The sequence below is a fragment of the Microtus oregoni genome, unplaced genomic scaffold (assembly GCF_018167655.1).
Source record: "Microtus oregoni isolate MIOR12 unplaced genomic scaffold, Mior012 000010F_ref0000083, whole genome shotgun sequence".
NCBI lineage: Eukaryota > Metazoa > Chordata > Mammalia > Rodentia > Cricetidae > Microtus > Microtus oregoni.
The window spans coordinates 25,414,712-25,435,911 of NW_024543069.1; the positions used below are offsets into that span (position 1 = coordinate 25,414,712).

The 21,200-nt window shown below is 47.3% G+C and overlaps 1 protein-coding gene across 1 annotated transcript in view; it reads left to right on the plus strand.

The window, feature by feature from the left end:
• Maml3 (mastermind like transcriptional coactivator 3) overlaps positions 1-21,200 on the plus strand; it is a 418,146-nt gene that overhangs the window by 223,014 nt on the left and 173,932 nt on the right. The window contains exon 2 of the mRNA XM_041659084.1: positions 19,464-21,068. Coding sequence (XP_041515018.1) covers positions 19,464-21,068 — 1,605 coding nt within the window. The remainder of the gene's footprint in view (positions 1-19,463; positions 21,069-21,200) is intronic.

The following is a 21,200-nucleotide window of genomic DNA, read 5'->3' on the forward strand; positions in this document are numbered from 1 at the left end:
AATATGAGGGGCTGTGGGAGAGGGAGTGGAGAGAAAGCATTTGTTACTCATTTTGTTGTTGCTGTTGCTTTCTTGTGTCCAGAGGTTTTGGGGAGGGGGTGGGTTTTGTCCTGTTTTGTTTTGTTTTCTTTGCAAGGGCCCTTTGGAGTGCTTGCCTCCTCTTTCACCGGGACAGAGGTTATTTTTTCCTTATTTATTTATCTTTACAAAAACTGCGGTGGTGTTTAGAAGGGGGCTGCGGAAGAAAGGCCTTGTTTGGGATCGGTGTTTTGACTTGGCCAGTGGTCAAGGTTGTGCCGCTTAACCAAATCATCTATACCGCGTCCGTATCAGCAGCAGCGGGCCTGCGCATCCAGGCTGCACCTGCTAGGCCTTGGGAAGGACTTCAGCCCTCATTTGACACTAAAGGTAGTGGAAATGCTGACCCCGTAAAGTTCCTTGACTCTGTAGCTTTCATCAACATTGCACACTTAACCTGTCAGAGAGCCGAACAGGGCTCGGTTCCTAGCGGCCTTTCCTAAACGGCTTCATCCGTCCCTGCCTATCACTTTCTCTCTAAGTTCTTTCCAAGAAACTCAAGTGTGGACGTCCGAGAACAACTGTTACTCCTTTTCAAAAAACCCTCCTGGAGAGCTACGGGTATGGAAGCATGTACTTAGCATGTGTGAGGCCTGGGTTCCATCCGGGTATCCAAACAACAACAAAACCTTATTGGTGCTTGGGATCAAGTCCAAAGTACAGAAAAGCAGACGTATATAGAACTTTGAAAATCAGGGAGATTTTTGATATTTGCAGGTAGAACAATAGGCAAACTCATGATTATAACTGAGAGAGGAAGAGAGAGAGACCATGTAGATGAAATCAAACCCAGAGCATCCAAACAGGAAAGTTGTTGACATATGACCTCAGCCTTACATGCTTCAGAGTCTGAGATTTCTGCCCCTTGGTTCTTAGAAGCAGGGGATCGAGTGTGTTTCTATGCATGCCCCAGTTCTGCCTGGAGTGGGCATAAGACAAATCTTCTAGTAAGGGTTGTGATTCAAAGTATATATTACGTTGACTTACCGCCTAGATTATCATGGAGGTCAGGAAACATATTGCGCGTAAGTGAGACGAACAGTCATTTGGAAATGCTCATTTCGGCCTTCACATGGATGACCTTGGCCAACTGCAGATTTGTGCTCTGTGGCTGTATGAGTTCCTAGAGCTACCATAACAAGGTACCATAGCCAGTGTGGGTTAGAAAACTTTGAAAATGTTGTTTCCTCGCAGTCCTGGGTGTTGGGAAAGCCGGGGACTGAGCAGGGCAAACGCCCGCTAAGATTCCTTTGTTACAGGCATGGATTCCTCCATGTTCCTCCGTGTCCTCCTGGAGTTCGCCAGTGGACTCTAGCATGCTTGATTTGGAACTGTAGCCTGCAGTTGCTGACTCTGCTGTCCTGTGGCACTCTCCCTGTGTGTTGCCTGTTGTTGCCTGTGTTTACATGACCACTTGCTTGTAAGACGAACAAGCTGTCATGGCTTGGGGCTCATTCTACACCCGTGTGATTTCATCCTAACTGATTTCATCTACAGAGACCACATTTTAAAAAAAAAGGAAAAAGAAAGAAAGTCATATTCTGAGGTATAGGATAGGAGCTCAACATATTTTGGATGAGGGACAAAGCTCACCCCTCAGCAGTGGTTCTGCCTCTGTTTTCAGCCTTCAAGAGGTGTTGCTGCTTCCTTGTGATGGACCAGTGCTATAGGACAAGCTCCCATGTCCTCCTCTTCCATGGTGTGCTTCTGGAAGTGATGACCTTGACCCAAGGTCACTGAGAGAACTGGAAACTGCAAGCCATGCCGTTCCTTCTCTTTCCAAAGAATTTCGCCCCCGCGTTTGGTCTTCTAATCGTTCTTTCTGATAGCTTTGATGTGCTGTTCTTTATTATCTCAAAAACAAAGACCTTCATGGGATGCACAATGACACAGCCACAAAGGGAAGCGGTATGTCAGTTTCTCAAAAAGAGTTAAAAATAGAATTACCATATGTCCCAGAAATCCCACTGCCCAGTGTTCACCTGAAAGAATGGAAACAGGGCCTTGGCCAGGTATCTGTTCTCCTGTGCTCATTATCAGCATTGTTGACTCCAGGAAAGGGTCAAACACCCATCAGTAGGTAGATGGAGATGCCAAGTGAGGCCTCTGCAGTGTGTTTGGTCTGCTTGTGCCACTGCAATGGAGTACCACAGGCTGGGTGGCTTAGAAACAATGGGGATGCATTTCTCACTATTCTAGAAGCTAGAAGGTTCAAAACTCAAAGCAAGGGCAGACTCATTGCCCAGGGAGAACGTGTATCCAAACAGATAAGTCGTCTTTGTTGTCTAGGTTTTCTGGGGCTGTGGATTGTAGGTTGTTTTTTTCTTTGCTTTATGTCTAAAAGCCACTTATGAGTGAGTACATATTATATTTGTCTTTCTGGATCTGGTTACCTCACTCAATATGTTTTTTTTTTCTAGCTCCATCCATTTGCCTGCATATTTCAAGGTATCATTGTTTTTCACCACTGAGTAATACTCTGTTGTGCAAATCAAAAGCTCAGGTGGCCACCAGTGGCTAGTGACCGAGGCATCAGGACAAGTGGAAAATATTTCATCTTCTCATACAACTGCTCATAAACAGCACAGCTTCTAAGAGTAGCTCAGACACATCACACCAGGAAGGTTAGGGTTAGGGATTCAGAAGGAGATGCAGGGTCTCAAGGTCCTCCTCTGGGACTGGCAGGTAGGGCGGATAATCTGGCTAGAGACCCCAAGGATCCCCGTTTCTGCTTCTCCCTGCTGGGATGACGTGTATACACCACACCTGGCTTTGTTTATGGGCGTTCTGGTACCCTGGACTTGAGTTCTCGTGCTTGTAAGTCAAACATTTGTCCACTGTGCCATCTCTTTAGCCTTGATGTTTTACTTTGGTCTCTCACCGACACATCACATCCCTTTGCTGACTCCTCTTATCTAAGCAATGGTGCCCATTTCCCATCATGCACTCAACTCTGGTATTCTTGCACCTACTTTGTTTAGGCCACCTTATATGTTTTATGGGTAACCCTCAAGAACTCACTAGCTCATTTCTAAGGCCACATCTTCAAAAGTGAGAGAAAACTGTGTTGGTATCCGCCACCCCTCCCAAACACTGTGATGTACCGAACAAGGCCATCAGTCCCTGCTTTCTTAGGGCCAGTGTATAGATAACTTCATGGCCTTGCTTATTGTAGCTGTGTTTGCTGTTTATTTGGGGCTTTCATCTTGTTTGTTTTAGACAGAGTTTCATGCAACCCAGCCTGGCCTTGAACTCGCTGTGTTGCTTAGGATGCCCTGGAACTTGTGAGCCTCCAGAGTATAGGAATTAGATCATGCCTGCTTTAAGAGATGCTGGGTCTTTCACCCAGGACCTCATACATACAAGATAAGCACTCTAGCACCCGAGCCACATTGCTAGCCTTTTAGTTTAGCGACTTTGAGGAATATATATATATATATATATAGCCCCATAGAAACGCCTGTTGACTATTATGTGTCCCTGCTCATTAAATATGGATGCAGACAGAGTAACCTCTGTGCAGGCAGAGTGTTGCCTCAGTGCTTGTCTGGAGATGAACAGAGCTACCTTTGAGGCCATCTTTTCGGTCTTCTCCTGGACATGGTGAGGGGTCACCCACAAATATTCCCATTTTCAAATTAAGAGACTGAAGTCCAGAAAAGTTTCCCAAAGGGAGCTAGGGGTGGCAGAGCTGCCAAGGGTCTCCAGCCCGGCTGCACAGCAGCCAATCAAAGCTGTGACAAAGCTCCTCAGGCTTAATATCAAAAAGGAATTGCTAACTGTGATTCAACGCTCACTTCGCATAATGCGTCTCTGTGACACTTCATAGTAATGAGATAATTACCATGGGTACAGTATTAGCGTATACATATTCCGATAAGTTACAGCTGCGGGAAATCAGTAATGGCCATTAATCAGCCCGTGTTCATTCTTCCCCAGTCTCAGGCTGGAAGTCAAACCGCAGACTTCCAGTGAGCCCAAGACGGATGCTATCAGCGTCATTTCTGCCATTTTAGATGAAGAGTTTATGAATACAATAGACGCTCCCTAATTCAAACTAATTTGGGGGAAAAGCTTCCTGAATTGAGAAAAATTGGAATTGAAGTATCATGGTAAATATATATCGAGGGTGATATATTCTAGTATCAAGTGCAATTGAAACTGTTAGTAAATAAACACCCTTGGGGAACTACTCTAATATACGGGAAGAATTTAGGATGTGTGTATCAATTGTTTATTTAAATCTGAGTCTCTGGAGTCCTTGAGTCTTTGAGACTCGTTTCTATCTTAAGTAGGTTAAGCATTTCCCTCATCGTCTTTATTAGACCAATCCTTTTACACGGTAAGCTCTTTGTGGGAAGGGAGAAATATCGGGTTGGCCCTCTGCCAAGTTAGAGCTAGACGCAGTATTATCAGAGTTGAACTTAGCTAGGTGTTATTCATAGCATAACACGATGCTTATGCATAGCAACAGATGTGGTTGGTTTGCTTGCTTGATTGAGGCAGGATCTCATTGTGTAGCCCAGGCTAGCCTCTGACTTGTATGTCTGCCTCGGCCTCCTGAATGCTGGGGTGATAGGCGTTATGTGCCACCACTCTGACCTGATCTATTATATATATATATATATATATATATATATATATATATATATATATATATATATATATCTCCAAAGTGCTAGGGATCAAACCCTAGATCTTGTACACATTATATTCCACACTGAGCCATATCCTATGCCCTTGCCATCCTCTTCTAACCTGGCTGATATCTAGCTATTTAAACATATAGGTCCAGAGCCTTCTTATCACTTAAAGGCAATTTATTTAAAACATTAAATGGAGAGAGAGGAACTGTGTACGGTTATGTCGGTTCTCTGAGCTGCAGCTGCCAGTCAGTGCAACAGTGTCACCCATGGCAGGGACCTCTTCAGCCCTCGTGAACAAAGTAAGAGTTACCAGCAGGCTGCAGAGTCCTTTGACATCTGAGCCCGGTACAGCTTTCAAATCCTCTGTACCCAGCTCGGCACCTGATACCAGGTGTGCCATCAGGGGGAAAAGATAATCTACTTTTAAATTAATCATGTAATTTACACACTTGGCTTACTTGCGGGATTTTTGAAGATTCTTGTAATTAAGACTCAAGTATAATTTTTCTCCCCAAGATGCTAAAAACACCTCTGCAGATGAGCCCGTGGCTGCTTGCTTTATACCACGAAGATCTTAGCGAGCGTGGACCTGCCAAGCTCAAGTGTGCATTTGGGTTCACAGTACCTTCCAGGGTGGTTAGGAATGTAAGCTATTGATCTGGCTCCAGGGCCCAAGGAGAGCCTCTGGAAGCAGGGACAGCTCTCAGAGAGCACGTACCACAGCCCTCTCACTTTGTGTAGAGGAAGGAAGCAGAGGTCTGCAGGGGTCACATAGCTGCTGCCTAGTCACATAATTAAGTTGGTTTAGTGGCTGGGCTATAGAGCGATTTGGAAAACACCACATGCGTATTTTTGCTTTTCAAGTTCCTGGCATTCTGTGTTGTGTACACTCGGGGTATTTTTAAATACTGATAACCACGTGGATGCAGACCTCATTTAGTTCAATCTGGCAGTGTGGGCAGTCGCCAGTGAAATCCATTCCGTTGCCTTGCCTAGTGGCTTTATGATCAGTTCGTTTGATTTATGGTGCTGCGTTGGACAAAAGGTGGCAAAATATTCACTGTGCCTTTTTTTAAAAAAAAAAAAAAACAACAACCCTCCTTTCTTTCCCATTCAAACAACTCCAAAAGTATCTCTGAAATCATTATCTGTTGTTACAATTTTTTTTTTTGAAACTTCTGAAGTGAGGGTGAGATGGGAAAGAAATCTGTCCCCAGGGAGTTTTACGAGAGCCATAACTGTGCACAAGTAGGGAGTTATAGGGAATCCTATGCACACTCGACTGTAGCATTCTAGTGGCAGCTGCGTACATGAGGCCTGGTCGGCTAGGTTAGAGGTAAAACCCTCGACTTGGCACTACGGTTTTACAGGACATCGACTGCACGCCACACTCTGCGCAGACAGTTGACAAACTGTGACCTATGGTTAGCCCTGTGATTTCCCTCTGGGGCTGTTGTGCTGGAGTGGAGAACCCTTTCTTTTTCTGCCTCAGGTTCCCCTCTGTTGGTCAGGTGTCGCTGGGAAGGAACATTCACTCACTCTCAGGGGATAATAGATACTCTTCAGGGCCTCTTGAGCACAGCAGATCCACCTCTGCCTGCTTTGAGGGTTGGCCAGGGTTAGAACATTAAAGACAGAATGGGGATTACTATTATATTGTAATATTTATATTATAATACTGTATAATAGGGGGCTGGAGAGATGGCTCAGTGGTTAAGAGCATTGCCTGCTCTTCCAAAGGTCCTGAGTTCAATTCCCAGCAACCACATGGTGGCTCACAACCATCTGTAAAGAGGTCTGGCACCCTCTTCTGGCCTTCAGGCATACAGACAGAATATTGTATACATAATAAATAAATAAATATTTAAAAAAAATACTGTATAATATAATATTGGTATGTGTGTGTGTGTGTGTGGTGTGTGTGCATGCACTCCCATGTACCACAACTCACATGTCCACTATGGGCAGCTGGTTACACTCACTCCTATGTGGGTTCCAGGAATCAAACTCAGGTTTTCAGGCTTGGCAGCGAATGCCCTAGCCTGATGATGCTCCATCTTTCCAACCCTCTTAAGCTGTTTTTGTGCCATAAACTTCATCAAAGCAATGAGAGAAGTAATGAATCCAGGGAAACAGATGCTTTTAAAAATAAAACATTGTTAAACGTGGATAAAATAGTAATTGTCAACTGTTTTGCTTTTAAGGTCAACTCTGTATCCTGTTGATTTATAACTTGAGACTACCTTTAGACGTTTCTCTAATCTGCTATGCAAGAGTGGTGTTGGATTCTGTATGAGCTGAATCATGTCTTCCCCCAAATTCAGAGGCCGAAGCCCAAAGAGATTGGCCAGGTGTGAGGACAAGGCCATTTAAGCTGCAGCCAAGCCCTTAAGGTGGGCCCTCAACAAATATGACCCCTGTCTTTGCAAGAAGAGAAATTGGGGGCCGGGCGGTGGTGGCACACGCCTTTAATCCCAGCCCTTGGTAGGCAGAGGCAGGCGGATCTCTGTGAGTTCGAGGCCAGCCTGGTCTAGAAGAGCTAGTTCCAGGACAGGACCCCCCCCCCCAAAAAAAAAAAGCTACAGAGAAACCCTGTCTCAAAAATCCAAATAAAAAAAAAGAAGAAGAAGAGAAATTGGACACACACACAAAGAATATGTGGCCTCGCAGAGGAGAGACCATGTGAAGACAGAGGGGAAATGTGACCCTCTGTATACTAGAGAGAGGCATGTCAGAGAGACCAGTCCTGTTGGCCTCTTGATCTCAGACTCCAGCTGCCAGAACAGTGAAGCTTAGGTTTGTTTTAGCCACTATCTTGGTCAGCATGCTATCCCATGGCAGACACCTGAGAAAAATCAATTTAGAATAAGGAAGGATTGATTTTTGGATTGTGTTTTCAGCGGTATTAACTTGGCGCCATTGTTTGAGCCCGTGGTGACATAAGACATCATGTAGGAAGGTGTAGGAGGGGAGGCTTGCTTCGTGCCTGCCGTGAAGCGGGGAGAGGGGGCAGAGGAGAAAACAAGTGCTTCCTCTAGATCAGTTCTACCTCCTGATGGTCCCTCTGCCTCCTAATCCTGACCCAGGCTGGGGACCAGGACTTTAGCATATGGGCCTTTGGGGTGACACTCCACACTAATCTATAGAAGGCAGCCAGTCTGCCATCTTGATATGCAAACCCTAGTAAGGCAGGATGGACCACTGTGAAGATTCACTTTTGGTTACTTATTGTACACTTTTATCACTATCAAATCAGAAATTAACATCACAAGTAACGATTTCTTCCCCTAATGTCTTCTGAATCAACCCACACTCCCCGACACAGGTCAGTTCTTCATGGTTCCTGTAGCTCCTGCCTCTTTCCCCAAACTCTCTTCTCCACGTCACTGTGGCTAAAAGCAGACAGAAGTGCTTGAGGTCTTGCTCACAAATGCCTTTCTTTCTTTCCTGAACAAAGATGTGTTCCCACCCACCAACTGAACCATTGCTCCCTGACTACAAACACCTCAAATTCTAGGTTGTGTGTAGATTCCCTTGGGAAGCCTTTCCTCCGTAGACCAAGAGACATGTAAACTGCAAACTACACTGTTGCCTGTTGCCTGCTTCTCTGTCGTCTCCATCCTGAACATTGTCGAGATCAGATGCCCGCTCCTCCACTCCAGAGTGTCCTTCCTGCCCAACGCAGAACCCGTGCCCAGCTAAACCAAAGTCCGGACAAGGTTGTGCAAGAGGGTCCTTTATAGTAGTTATTAAGAGCTTGACCTAACTAAGACCCGGAGAGGACAGGCGTAGGCATGAATCAAATTGTTAGCCTTGTCCGCCAAGGCTGTCATGGCAAAATATAATATACTAGGCTGCTTAAGCGCCAGAAATTTACTCTCTCCCAGGTCTAGAGGACGGAAGTGCAACTCAAGGTCGGAGCAAGGTTGGTGTCTTCTGAGCCCTTTGTGTGGTCTAAGTGTCTTCTAGAACTCAGTGCTGAGACTGTGTCCCCCGTGTGCTGTTGATGCTTATCAGTGGGGTCTCTGGAGTTGAGTAAGTCACCCTGCCTGGGATTGCTGTAGACTAAAAGCCTAAAGGGATCTCGTTGTTCTCTTTTGCTTTTCTGCCATGCCAGAGACCCAGATGACACCATTCCCTAGGAACAGGGCTCACCAGACCCTGACCCTTCCAGCCTCTTGATCTTCCACTTCCCAGCATTCAAGACTGTGACAAATATATTCCCTTTAATAAATCATCTGGTCTCTGGCATTTTGTTGCCATAGTGCAAGTGGGCTAAGGCAGCTACCACTCTAGGGCTGGCAGGGGATCGTTTCTCTGTGTCCTCACGTGTCCTTTCTGTGTCCCCACATGTTCTTCCCTCTGTGATCTGCGCCCTAATTTGTAAGGACACACAGTCACCACCACCCTAGAGACCTTATTTTACCTTAGTGGCCTTAAAAAAGCCTCCAGATATAGTCACATCTTAGTTCTGGTGGCTGGGACTTAGACATACGGATTGGTAAGTGGGGGGGGGGGGGGGGGGCACTGTTGTCCTGTAACATTGGCCATGAGCAATAGGCTCAGATTTTTACCACTCCTGTATAGCCCTAGTATGGATGTCGGTGACTCCCTGGTGGCTCTTCTCTGGAAATTCCTTTGACGTGAAAATTCCTTAAGAGGTGCACGTTTTTCCTCAGAACAAGATCGTTTGGAACTGAGTATTGTTTTCAGCGGTTGGTGCGGGCTATCACATTAGGAAGTCCACACCCCAAAGTCCTATAGAACTGAAATAATGAAGTCACTTCCCAGTTCACTGGCTGCGTTACCATGCTCTTGGACATTCCTCCTCAGGGCTGCCGATCCTTGGATCAGCCAGGAAATTCAGCACTGGCCCATTCAGCTTCTACCCCAGGAGATTTAGTACTGGATTCAGAGGTTTCTCACTGGCCTTCCGTGCTCATTCTCTGGAACACAGAAAATTGCCATGGCGCTTTAGAGTGGCCATAGAGGGACTCCGACTTTCGCATCTTAAAGGCTGATAAAGGGTCCGTGCGGGCTCAGGCTCGGCCACTCCCCTTGCATAAATGAAATAGTGCTCGCATAAGTCAGTGAGGTTGTGGAAAAGAAACCGTGTGCCTAAATGACTCTGACTGTTGCTATAACAACAGTACCTCTGTCTAATTTCTTCTGAAAAATGAATTTCAGCTGGGATGAAGCTGAGCAGCCTCTCCCCCACACGGGAAGGCTCAGCTGGCAGACTCCAGACTGCCCCTGCTGCCGCTGGGTTGAATGTTAGTGTGCTGCCATCCGGCTGGGCATTTCATATTCGCCCATTTAAGAACGTGCGTCATATGGCGCGTGTATGTGGCCATCTTACCCTTCCCAGGGCAATTCACTCAGAGAAATCCTCCTGGCCTGCCTTGTGTCCCGTGGGTGGAGAAAGGCGGAAGAATCGGTGGTTAAGGGGCTTGCTGAGTAAGCCCGCCGACCCACATTTGGTCTCCAGCACCCATGTGAAAATCTTGTCTCTGCTCATCAGTAATCCAAATGTTCAGAGGTGGAAACCGGAAGACACCCATCCCCTTGCCTCCTGCCCCTGAACTTGCAGGGCCAGTCTGTCTAGCAGAATCACCCAGCTCCAGATTCAGTGAGAGACTCAGAAAAAAAAAAAAAAAAAAAAAAAAAAAAAAAAAAAAAAAAAAAAAAAAAAAAAAGCAGAGAGGGATAGAGACTAACAACCGACTGTCAACATGCCTCTGCATGTGCAGGCCCGTGTACATACATGTACACACGGAAAGACACAGCCGTGAAGAAAGCCCAGGGCCTCAGCCTTCATATCTGGAGTGAAATGGAGGCCCGGGAGTCAGGTGCTGTCTAGAAATAAGAATCATGTTGTTGGTTTGCTTACTGGCATAGGTTTATGGGTGAGGGGGAGAATATGTGCCCTCATCGGGAGGTGACTCTCGGATGGGGGGGCGGGGTGTTCGGGTGGGCACTCACTGTGTGATACAATGACGGCTCACTAGGAAATGGAGCTCTTGACCTCTTTGAGGGAAACCAGAGGATTTTTTTTTATAGACCTATTTCAATACTTTTGCATTCCAAAGGGAGATGAATGTGTGCTGGGTTTTATTCAAAAGCGTCTCCTCACATCTGGAAGCTCTGGGCTATTTGCATCTCCTAAGCTGGTGCATGACTTCAGAGCTGGAGGGGGGGGGGAGGGGAGAGGGAGGGAGGGGAGGGAGGGAGGGGAGGGAGGGAGGGAGGGAGGGAGGGAGGGAGGGGGGGAGGGACGGGGAGGATTTCACGAAGGGGCTAAAAACAAAAGTGAGAATTCCTCATTGAGAAAGAGGACATTTTGAGTAAACAGAGGAATAAAAATATTCTTGGGTCCTACCCAAGGGAAGAAAAGCACAGACCCTCTGAGCAGTGCGTCTCCTCCTCCCTCCTCCTTCCCAGAAAACAAACAAACAGAACCCTCGCCCTGGCCCTGGCTTGCAGCACTTTGGCCCTCCTTGCTTGTGGGAGTCTCCAGCCGGGAATGACACAGATCTGCATCTCCTCTTTTCATTTGTCCCCTTCCTTCCTGATGGCTCATCCTTCTCCCTCACCTCCCTCCTTTGTTTCTGTTCAGCTATAAATAAAATCCCATTAGAAAATTCAGAAACTAACACAAGGTCATGCCTACAGGTATGTGTGTTTGAATAGAAAATGTATGCCTGACTTCTAGTAAGAACTGCTGGGAGAGGCTCCTAAGGATAGTGTCCTTAAAAGTGAATGCGGTGTGTGTGTGCGAGTGTGTGCGTATGCGTGTGTGTATGTGTGTTTGTGTGTACACGAAGACAGAGCCCTTCCAGGCGCTGACTGGGTTATGGCAGCAGCTGCTGGTCCCTGTGGAGCTTTTCCTAAGGAAGCTATTGAGAGCCGGAAGCCGCCGGATGCACAGACTCATTCCCTGCTGATGGGGACAGGCTGCTGCCCATCATCATCACTCCTCAAACACGTGATAAATCTGTGGTACCGCTGTGGATAGTGTTGACCCTGGGCTGGGGTTCCACACCCGCAATGCTGTAAATAGTGCTGGCCCCTGGGCTAGGGTTCCATGCCCACAGTGCCGTGGATAGCATTGGCCCCTGGGCTGGGGTTCCATGCCCACAGTGCCGTGGATAGCATTGGCCCCTGGGCTGGGGTTCCATGCCTGCAATGCTGTGGATAGCGTTGGCCCCTGGGCTGGGGTTCCATGCCTGCAATGCTCTAAATAGTGCTGGCCCCTGGGCTGGGGTTCCATGCCCACAGTGCCATGGATAGCGTTGGCTCCTGGGCTGGGGTTTCATGCCCACAGTGCCGTGGATAGCGTTGGCCCCTGGGCTGGGGTTCCATGCCCACAGTGCTGTGGATAGTGTTGGCCCCTGGGCTGGGGTTCCATGCCTGCAATGCTGTGGATAGCGTTGGCCCCTGGGCTGGGGTTCCATGCCTGCAATGCTCTAAATAGTGCTGGCCCCTGGGCTGGGGTTCCATGCCCACAGTGCCGTGGATAGCGTTGGCCCCTGGGCTGGGGTTCCATGCCCACAGTGCTGTGGATAGCGTTGGCCCCTGGACTGGGGTTCCATGCCTACAGGCCTCTCATGGGGTTCTCTGATATTGTTGATTCCCACTAAGTACAAAGCCCCTTGGAGGGAGATCCCATTTTTCCCTAAGCATTCCAGAATGGAGATTTCTAAATTTTCTGAGTGTCTCCTCCAGAGACCTAGCATTTTCAACCAAACAGGTTCACTATCAATTCTGCAATCAGAGTTTTAGTCTCTGGATCTGTGTATGCTAAGTGTATGTCTTAGGGTTTCTATTGTTGTGAAGAGACACCATGGCTGCAACAGCTCTTATAATGGAAAACATTTAATTAGGTGGCTTCCAGTTTCAGAGGTTTAGTCTATTATCATGGCGGGACATGGTGGCATGCAGGCAGACATGGTGCTGGAAAAGGAGCTAAGAGCTAATATATCTTGCTCCACAGGAAGTGAGCTGTCTCACTCAGGACAGCTTGAGCATATATGAGACCTCAGGGCCCACTTCCACACTGACACACTTCTTCCAACAAAGCCACACCTCCTAATAACGTCACTCTCCATGAGCTTATGGGGGCAGTTACATTCAGACTGCCACAGTGTGTATGGCATATAGTTATATCGTCAAATGTTTTTTTAAGTTCACGTATAAAGTTGTTTTCTCTCTAATTGCTGAGTGTGTGTGAGATAGGCAAGGGCTTCACGAGTTAGGTTATGGTTTTCTGTTTTCTGAGCTGTTCCAGCTGTTGGAAAGATCTCTTTCAAACAACCTTTGTCAGCACCTTTGTGGATGAGTTTGTCTTCTGAGGTGGTCCATGTTCTTGGAAATGGGTTGACCCTGAAGCCACTGGCACAGAACCCACACAGATGCATAGTGACCTTCCCCATCCATTGCTAGTGTGGTATGGGTGATGGCAACAGATCTTACCATGTATATACATACCTTTTCATGAAGATAGTGGAAATCCATCAATCTTGCATTCAATTCATGATCCCCTGAGGTCAGGAAGGTCTCACTCTAGAGTACAGTTCCCTGGCTCCCCTTATGAGATCCCCTAAAGCAAGTAAGAAATAATCTGTGTTGTTTGGGAGTGTGCCTTTAAAAATCTCACCACAGACTCTGAAATATCAGAATCCAGCAGTGATTGCAGTCTGAATCCCAGCATCTAATTGTAGGAGATCCTAATCCAGCTACCTCAGGACAACCCAAGGAACTCATTAGATTGCTTTAGATATCTGTGTCCCAGGCTGGACCCCACCTGAAGCTGCTAAGTCAGGAGGCAGAATCAGGATATCGACCTTGTTAGCAGCTTCGCAGCCCCGCTAAAGTGGGGGAAGGAGAGACATGAAAGAAAATGGAATTCCTCAAACATGATCAAGTATTTATGGAGCCAAGTCCTGGGACTTAACTGAGTGGGATGGAACCAAGGACTCCTGAAAGCATAGCCAGACGACTGTGCCCTTGTCGTTTGAGTAAATCCTTGAGGGAGACACGGTGATGCTTGGCTCAGTCCTGGGTGAGGGCTTGGAGCCAACTACAGAGTCAGAACTGAGTTTGAATTTGAGTGTGGGTTTAGCCATCTCTCTGATGTGAGCCTCAAACGCTGTCCAGTCTCGTGATGCCTCGAGTCCTGTCAAATGGATCTAATTAAACCTGTCTTTTAAAATCAGTTCTTAGGACTAGACGGCAGGGAGGACAGCAGTTCATTCCCAGGTGTTCCAGCAGGGAGTTGATTTTGTTTTTCGTGTTTTGTTTTAAACAGGTCTTACTACGTAGCCTAGGTTAGCCTTGAACCCTTCATCCTCCCACCTTAGCCGTCTCTGTTCTGGGAGTACAGACCCGTGCCTCGCCTAGCTAGTCTTTATTATTCTGGGTAGGACTGCCATCTCTCTTCCCAAGTTCAATGATCCTGGATAATTTCTTATGGAATCTGGAACACAGCTTTGAGAGTTTCTTTGAACCTGAAGGAACTGTGTTAGTCTAAAGAGTAAAAGATCTTCTCACAGTGAACATCACGTGGCTCAGGGGACACCACAGGGCTCTGCTAGGAATGGACTTCACTATGTCATTAGAGATTGGTGACCTCAGCCATCCTTTTCTTTGTAACAGGTGCCACCTGCCCCTTCTCTTCCACATCCCTGCAAACACCGTCTCTTTCCCAGTGTAAGACCATCAGCCCCGTTGGCGCAAGGGTCTGCTGTAAGGATGACCGCTATCCTTTGTGACCGTATGTGCTTGTAACTTAAAGGCACAGCAATTCATTCAGAAACTATTTTATTAAACCAGGCTAAATGAGGCCATTCCCACACACATACGTGATACACTTCAAGCATCTTCTGCCCTTCCCTCCTCCCTGCCCCCTCTCATTGGTCTGCTTTCGTGTTATCTGTTTATATGTGATTTTCTGTACCTGTATATAAAGTCTGGGACCCACAAATAAGGAAAAGCATGCAATGTTTGACTTTTGGAGACTGGATGTGTTTATTCACGTAGCATAATAATCTCTAGTAGCATCTATCTACCTTCAACTGTTTTACTTCCTTCTTCTCTATGGCTGAAAAATACCCATATTCATATTCTCTCTCTCTCTCTCTCTCTCTCTCTCTCTCTCTCTCTCTCTCTCGTGTTCTGTAGTGTATATGCCATGCGCCTGTACCACAGCACACATGTGGAGATCAGTGGACGATCTCTGGGTGCCTTCTCTCTCCTTCCACCATGTAGGTCCTGGGAATCAACTTAAGTTGTCACGCTTACAATAGGATTTTTTTTTTACCCGCTGAGTCATCTAACCGGTCCTATATCACATTATTTTTTTTTTTTAAAATCTATTTCTCAGTTGAAGGGTTGTTTCCATATCACAGTGTTGTGGATTACCTGCAATAAACAATGATGTGTAGGTATCCGTTATTCTTACCACTGTGGATCTGGGACACACAATTCACTCACAGGCACACACCATTCTGTCCCTCTCAACCTCTGGTTTTCTCCCCTCTCGCTTCCTCTGCCTCATCTATCCTCATCTATATCCTGTAATTTAACATGAACGCCAGCTATCAAGCCACACTGCAGAGAGGAGGCCATCTCTAGAGCATTCTGGAAGGGGAATTATCGTCTCCAGAGCACTTGACACCTGATAGCAGCCCATATTGTCACAGGCATTAGCTGAACGGCACACTTCAGCTCCTGGCAGCTCAGCTCCCCTTAACGGGAGAAAACATCTCTGTGGAAGTGCGGTAACATGGAAACAAAAGGGCTAAGCCTCGCTAAAGCTTCCGTGCTTGTTCACGAGAGCACAGTGTACCAAGAGGTTTTCCGCTCTGGCAAGCAAGAGGGCCGGAATCTTGTTGAGATAGGCAATTGGAGCTGAGATTGACCCAAGTCCCTAAGAGTGGGAACTTCCGGGACGATTGCTCGTGCGCAGCCCAGGAGTCTCCTGCTCACAGAACAAGCTGCTCCTCAGCTTCTCAAACACACAACCCGCTCCGTGGCTCCCTCCCCACGGCCCCTTCTCCCACGAGGGTCATAAAGAGGGAATTAGATTTTCAGAGACCACCTTTCTATAAAACAAAGGATGATGAGACAGAGAGAACTGATGTAAGATTGCTCTGCTGTTTTGGGCAGAACAAAACCAAACATAAAAACCATGGCATAGCATCTTTGATGCCGTCCTTTCCACACTCCCAAATGCTGATTATTTATACACACACACACACACACACACACACACACACACGCAGCAGGAACATGAAGCCCCCAGGGAAACGAATCTACGGCACAGGCCCTTTGAGGCAATGTGCTAGGAGTGTACTTGGTTTGAACCTGAACAACGTAGCCTCCCCTCTTCTACAATCTAGGACACGCATGCATTAGCAGCACTTGGACTCGGGCTTGAATTGCAAATTTGATTTTTGTTGTTGTCGTTGTTCATATTAAGAAAGCTCCTCCAGATGCTTGGGAAACATTACGGTTTGGCCGGCTAGGGAACAGAAATATTGTCATTATACCTATCTGTGTCTTGAAGATTCAGGAAGCATTCTGTCCCCATGGCAGTCGTGACTGAATTTTAAAAATAGTATAGCTAAGGCCGTAGTGAGTGCTGCGTGGGTCCCACGTGCAAAATTATGTGTTTGCACATTATCTCCTATGAACTCACCCTCACAGTAGTTCCATGAGCTAAGTATTACTAGCCCATTTGGGAAGCCATGAAACCAAATTTGGGACAATTTATAGACATTTCTCTAAATTCATCCTCTGAGCGTCAGCTGGCAGCTGCCAGGGGCTCAGAAGCAAGCAGAACAGAAAGCCGTCAGTGTGGCCGTTCTGGTACCGCGGCCATTCATTCCCGAGTACCGAACAGTCCTGTCAGTGCGTGGGTAGGGGGATCTCAGTGTGGCCATTCTGGCACTGCGGCCATCCACTCCTGGGTACCGTCTGCCCTGTCAGTGCGAGGGTAGCGAGATCTTGAGCCTCCGTCTCACTCCAGGGCCTTGCTCTTATTTCTGTAATGCTGGGCTCTCGTGTTTTGCCTTTAACTTCTTAGAGGTGACTGGGTTCCCAAGCAGACCTGTTGACTTGCCTTTGAAGCCTTGGCCACCCGTGTTTTATAGGGGCAACAAGTGGGGCCTCTTTATTTTTCAGCCCTGTTCATCCACCACACGACCTAGAGCAGAATCATGGGCCCGCGAGTCCTAAAATAACATCAGATTCATTTTTTAGGACAAGAACTCATTTTCTGAGGCGTAACATCACTTCGGAGGTACCCAGGCCTCATTTCTGTGAGGCCTTTAAGCTGTGACACTTGATTCTGTCACCGTGTTTGAAGTTACATACATTCAGGCACCTGTCATACTGATGATCCAAACCGTGGCTTTCTGGTTTGCTCCATGAATAACGTTACTTCCTAGCAGTGGTCCCTTAACGTGATGGATTGAAGCATCATTCTATCTGAAATCAAGTTCCAGGGTGGCCCAGTTAGGTCCCTGTTTTCAGCTGTTCAGGAGCCTCAACTGAGTGACGAGGACAGGTGCCGGTTTGTAACTAAAACTAAGATTTGGGGGGAAAGAATTAGATAAGTTGATCCTACTTCATGTTCTGGCTTTGTGGGAGCCTAGCCAGTTTGGATGTTCACCTTCCTAGACATGGACAGAGCGGGGAGGACCTTGGACTTTCTACAGGGCAGGGAACCCTGACTGCTCTTTGGACTGGAGAGGGAGGGGGAGAGGAGTGGGGGGGAAGGGTGGGAGGAGGGGGAGGGAAATGGGAGGCTGGGAGGAGGGGGAAACTTTTTTTTTCCTTTTCTCAATAAAATATATATATATATATATGAATAATAAAAAAAGATTACTCACAACAGGCAAATAAATTTAGTTTTCTTTGGAAATCAAAAAAAAGAAAAGAAAAAAAGAGTTCGGCTCAAGGTCCCCTTTGACTCTGCTTGCGTTAAAGAAACGGAGTTCTCTGCTTCCAGCAAAGTGTGTACTCTTTGAGACCCACATCACCAGGTTGGTGTTGGGACCCGCGGGGCTCCTCTAGAGCCGCGCCAATGTCACAGCGTGCAGCTCAGAGGAAATCCAGCACCTCTCGACCAGAGGATCTGTAAAATAGTGTCTCGGCCTAGAGCGGGGTTCCCAGGTAGAGGAACTGTTCTGGACCCCACCTTGAACCACCTTGGCCTCTGTCTATTATTCGGTAGTGTGTTAAATCCATATTCATAAAACATTTTCGCTATTCTGGCCACTATGGCAAGAGAATGGAGCCAACCCAGTTGTCCATCAACAGATAAGCGGATGATGAAACTCCGCTACGTACATAAAATGGAATACCATCCAGCTCTTAAAAAAAATGAAACCACAAAACTAGCAGGGAGATGGACTTTGAAAGGTATAAAACTGGGGCTGGAGAGATGGCTCAGAGGTTAAGAGCACCGACTGCTCTTCCAAAGGACCCAGGCTCAATTCTCAGTACCCACATGCAGCTCACAACTGTCTGTAACTCCAATTCCAGGGATCTAGCACCCTCACACGGACATGCATGCAGGCAAAACCCCAATGTACATAAAAATGTACGTAAATGAATCTTTAAAAACACAAGAAAATATAAAACTAAGCGAGGGTTAACCATTCTCAGAAAAGAATACCTGTTTTTCCTCATATGGGAATCTATTGTATAATGTATACATGTGTATGGATGAACAGATGTGTATGTGTGTATAAGGACGGGAAAGGACAAGGAGGGAAAAAATGCAGATAAAGTCACAAATGGATATAAAACTATTTGCTTTTCTAGTTTGGACTCTCTGCCTGATTTTTTGGTTTCTTGTGGTGGATAACGTAACTAATAATGAAACCATAAAACCCAAAGACACTGCCGCAGTTTCTGACTGTCTATTCTGACTGTGTGGTTCATTGAGGCCTGTAGACTTTGGGTCTGGGCAAATGCTATGTTGATCTCTCTGTGTGTATTTTTTTTTTCAGTTTGCAAGCTCATTACGATAAACTGATTTTTAAAAAGTCATTGTTAGTGTTCTTCAAAGTATTGTTGATTTAATTCATTGATGGGGAATTAATTTAATTCCCTCAATTATGAAGGCGTTTTAAGAATTGGTGATAGATATCTTTCTCAAGCATGATGTGTTTGAGTTCACCTCTCAAGTGTGGACTTTTTCTCATTTGGAAAATGCTTACGGGTGACCCTTACCCTGTGACCTTTACCCTGCGTATCTCTCGGTTCTCTGAACTCTGCTTTTAGATGAAGCCTTTACTCGCGGATTTTGAATCATGGTATCGCCTGATTATGAAACTAGAAGCATCCTTTCCTCTTTGTGTGCTTTAAAGCACTTCAACCGAAGTTCATGCCAAGGGTTATTCATCATAGCATCTGAGTTCCATTCCAAAAACCTACGAAAAGCAACCAAAAAACCATTTATAATCCCAGCAAGGATTATAAGGCAAGTGGGTAGGTCCCTGGGACTCATGGGCCAGCCTCACCTCGTGGGTATGCTCCAAACCAATGAGACAACCTGTCTCAAGCCAGGGTGGGCAGTGCCCAAGGTTGTCCTCTGCACACGTGTGTCCACAGGTGCGTGTGTATATGCACAGCTTGTATGCTCACAAAGGTAGGTCCCAACAGTGCACATCACAGTGTTTAAGAGTTCAATCTAGGGTTACGTCATCTCCTCTCTCATTTCTTTTCCAGCTCCAAGAGACGGTGAAAAGGAAACTGGAAGGGGCTCGATCACCACTTAACGGGGACCAGCAGAATGGGGCCTGTGATGGGAGCTTCTCCCCAACAAACAAGCGCATCCGCAAGGATCTTCCCACGGGGATGGAAGCCATCAACAGTTTACCCAACAACATGCCCCTGCCTTCAGCTTCACCCCTTCACCAACTTGACCTCAAGCCTTCTTTGCCCTTGCAGAACAGTACAGCTCACCCTTCTGGGCTTCTAGACGATCTGGGTAAGAATGGCAGGCTCCCTGAGATTAAACTCCCCGTCAATGGCTGTGGGGATCTAGAGGACAGCTTTGCTATCTTGCAAAGCAAGGACCTCAAGCAGGAGCCTCTTGATGACCCTGCCTGCATAGACCCATCAGAAACGTCACTTTCCAATCAGAACAAGCTGTTCTCTGACATTAACCTGAATGACCAAGAGTGGCAGGAACTAATAGACGAACTGGCCAACACGGTTCCGGAAGATGACATCCAGGACCTGTTCAACGAAGACTTTGAGGAGAAGAAGGACCAAGAATTCTCACAGACAACCATGGAGACCCCACTCTCCCACGAGAGTGCCAGCATGAAAAGTGATGCTTCTCATTCTCCTTTTGCGCACGTCTCGATGGGATCGCCCCAGGCCAGACCTTCATCTTCCGGTCCTCCCTTTTCTACTGTCTCCACAGCCACTAGCTTGCCATCCGTGGCCAACACTCCCGTGGCTCCAAACCCTGCCAGCTCACCAGCTAACTGTGCCGTCCAGTCCCCCCAAACTCCTACGCAAGCCCACACTCCGGGTCAAGCCCCACCGCGGCCTGGCAACGGCTATCTTCTTAATCCAGTCTCGGTGGCGGTATCTGGTTCAGGGTCAGGCTCGGTGGCGGGGCCCAGCTCTGACATGTCTCCGGCAGAGCAACTCAAACAGATGGCTGCCCAGCAACAACAGAGGGCCAAGCTCATGCAGCAGAAGCAGCAGCAGCAGCAGCAACAACAACAACAGCAGCAGCAGCAACAGCAACAGCAGCAGCAGCCGCACTCAAATCAGACTTCAAGTTGGTCTCCCTTAGGGCCTCCGTCAAGTCCATATGGAGCAGCTTTCACTGCAGAAAAACCAAATAGCCCAATGATGTACCCCCAAGCCTTTAACAACCAAAACACTATAGTGCCTGCAATGGCCAACAGCCTGCAGAAGACGAACATGAACAACTACCTCCCCTCCAATCACATGAATATGATCGGTCAGCAGCCAAATAACTTGGGTACAAACTCCTTAACCAAACAGCACAATATTCTCACCTACGGCAACACTAAGCCCCTGACCCATTTTAATGCGGACTTGAATCCGAGGATGACGCCCCCCATGGCCAACCCCAACAAAAACCCCTTGATGCCCTACATCCAGCAGCAGCCTCCGCAGCCCCAGCCCCAGCCGCAGCCCCAGCCTTCCCAGCAGCAGCCTCCGCCTCCACCACAGCTGCAGGCTCCCAGGGCACATCTGAGTGAGGACCAGAAGCGCATGCTTCTCATGAAGCAGAAAGGAGTGATGAATCCACCCATGGCCTACGCTGCGCTTCCAGCCCACGGTCAGGTAAGTGAGCCGTGGCGCACGGTGGCAGTCGTTCTTCCACGTGCCAGGCTGTCCTGTGTGTACCATGGGCACCAGGCTTGGCCTGAAATGGAGCCCGATAACCACCAGGAATCCTCTCCTGTATATCTTTGT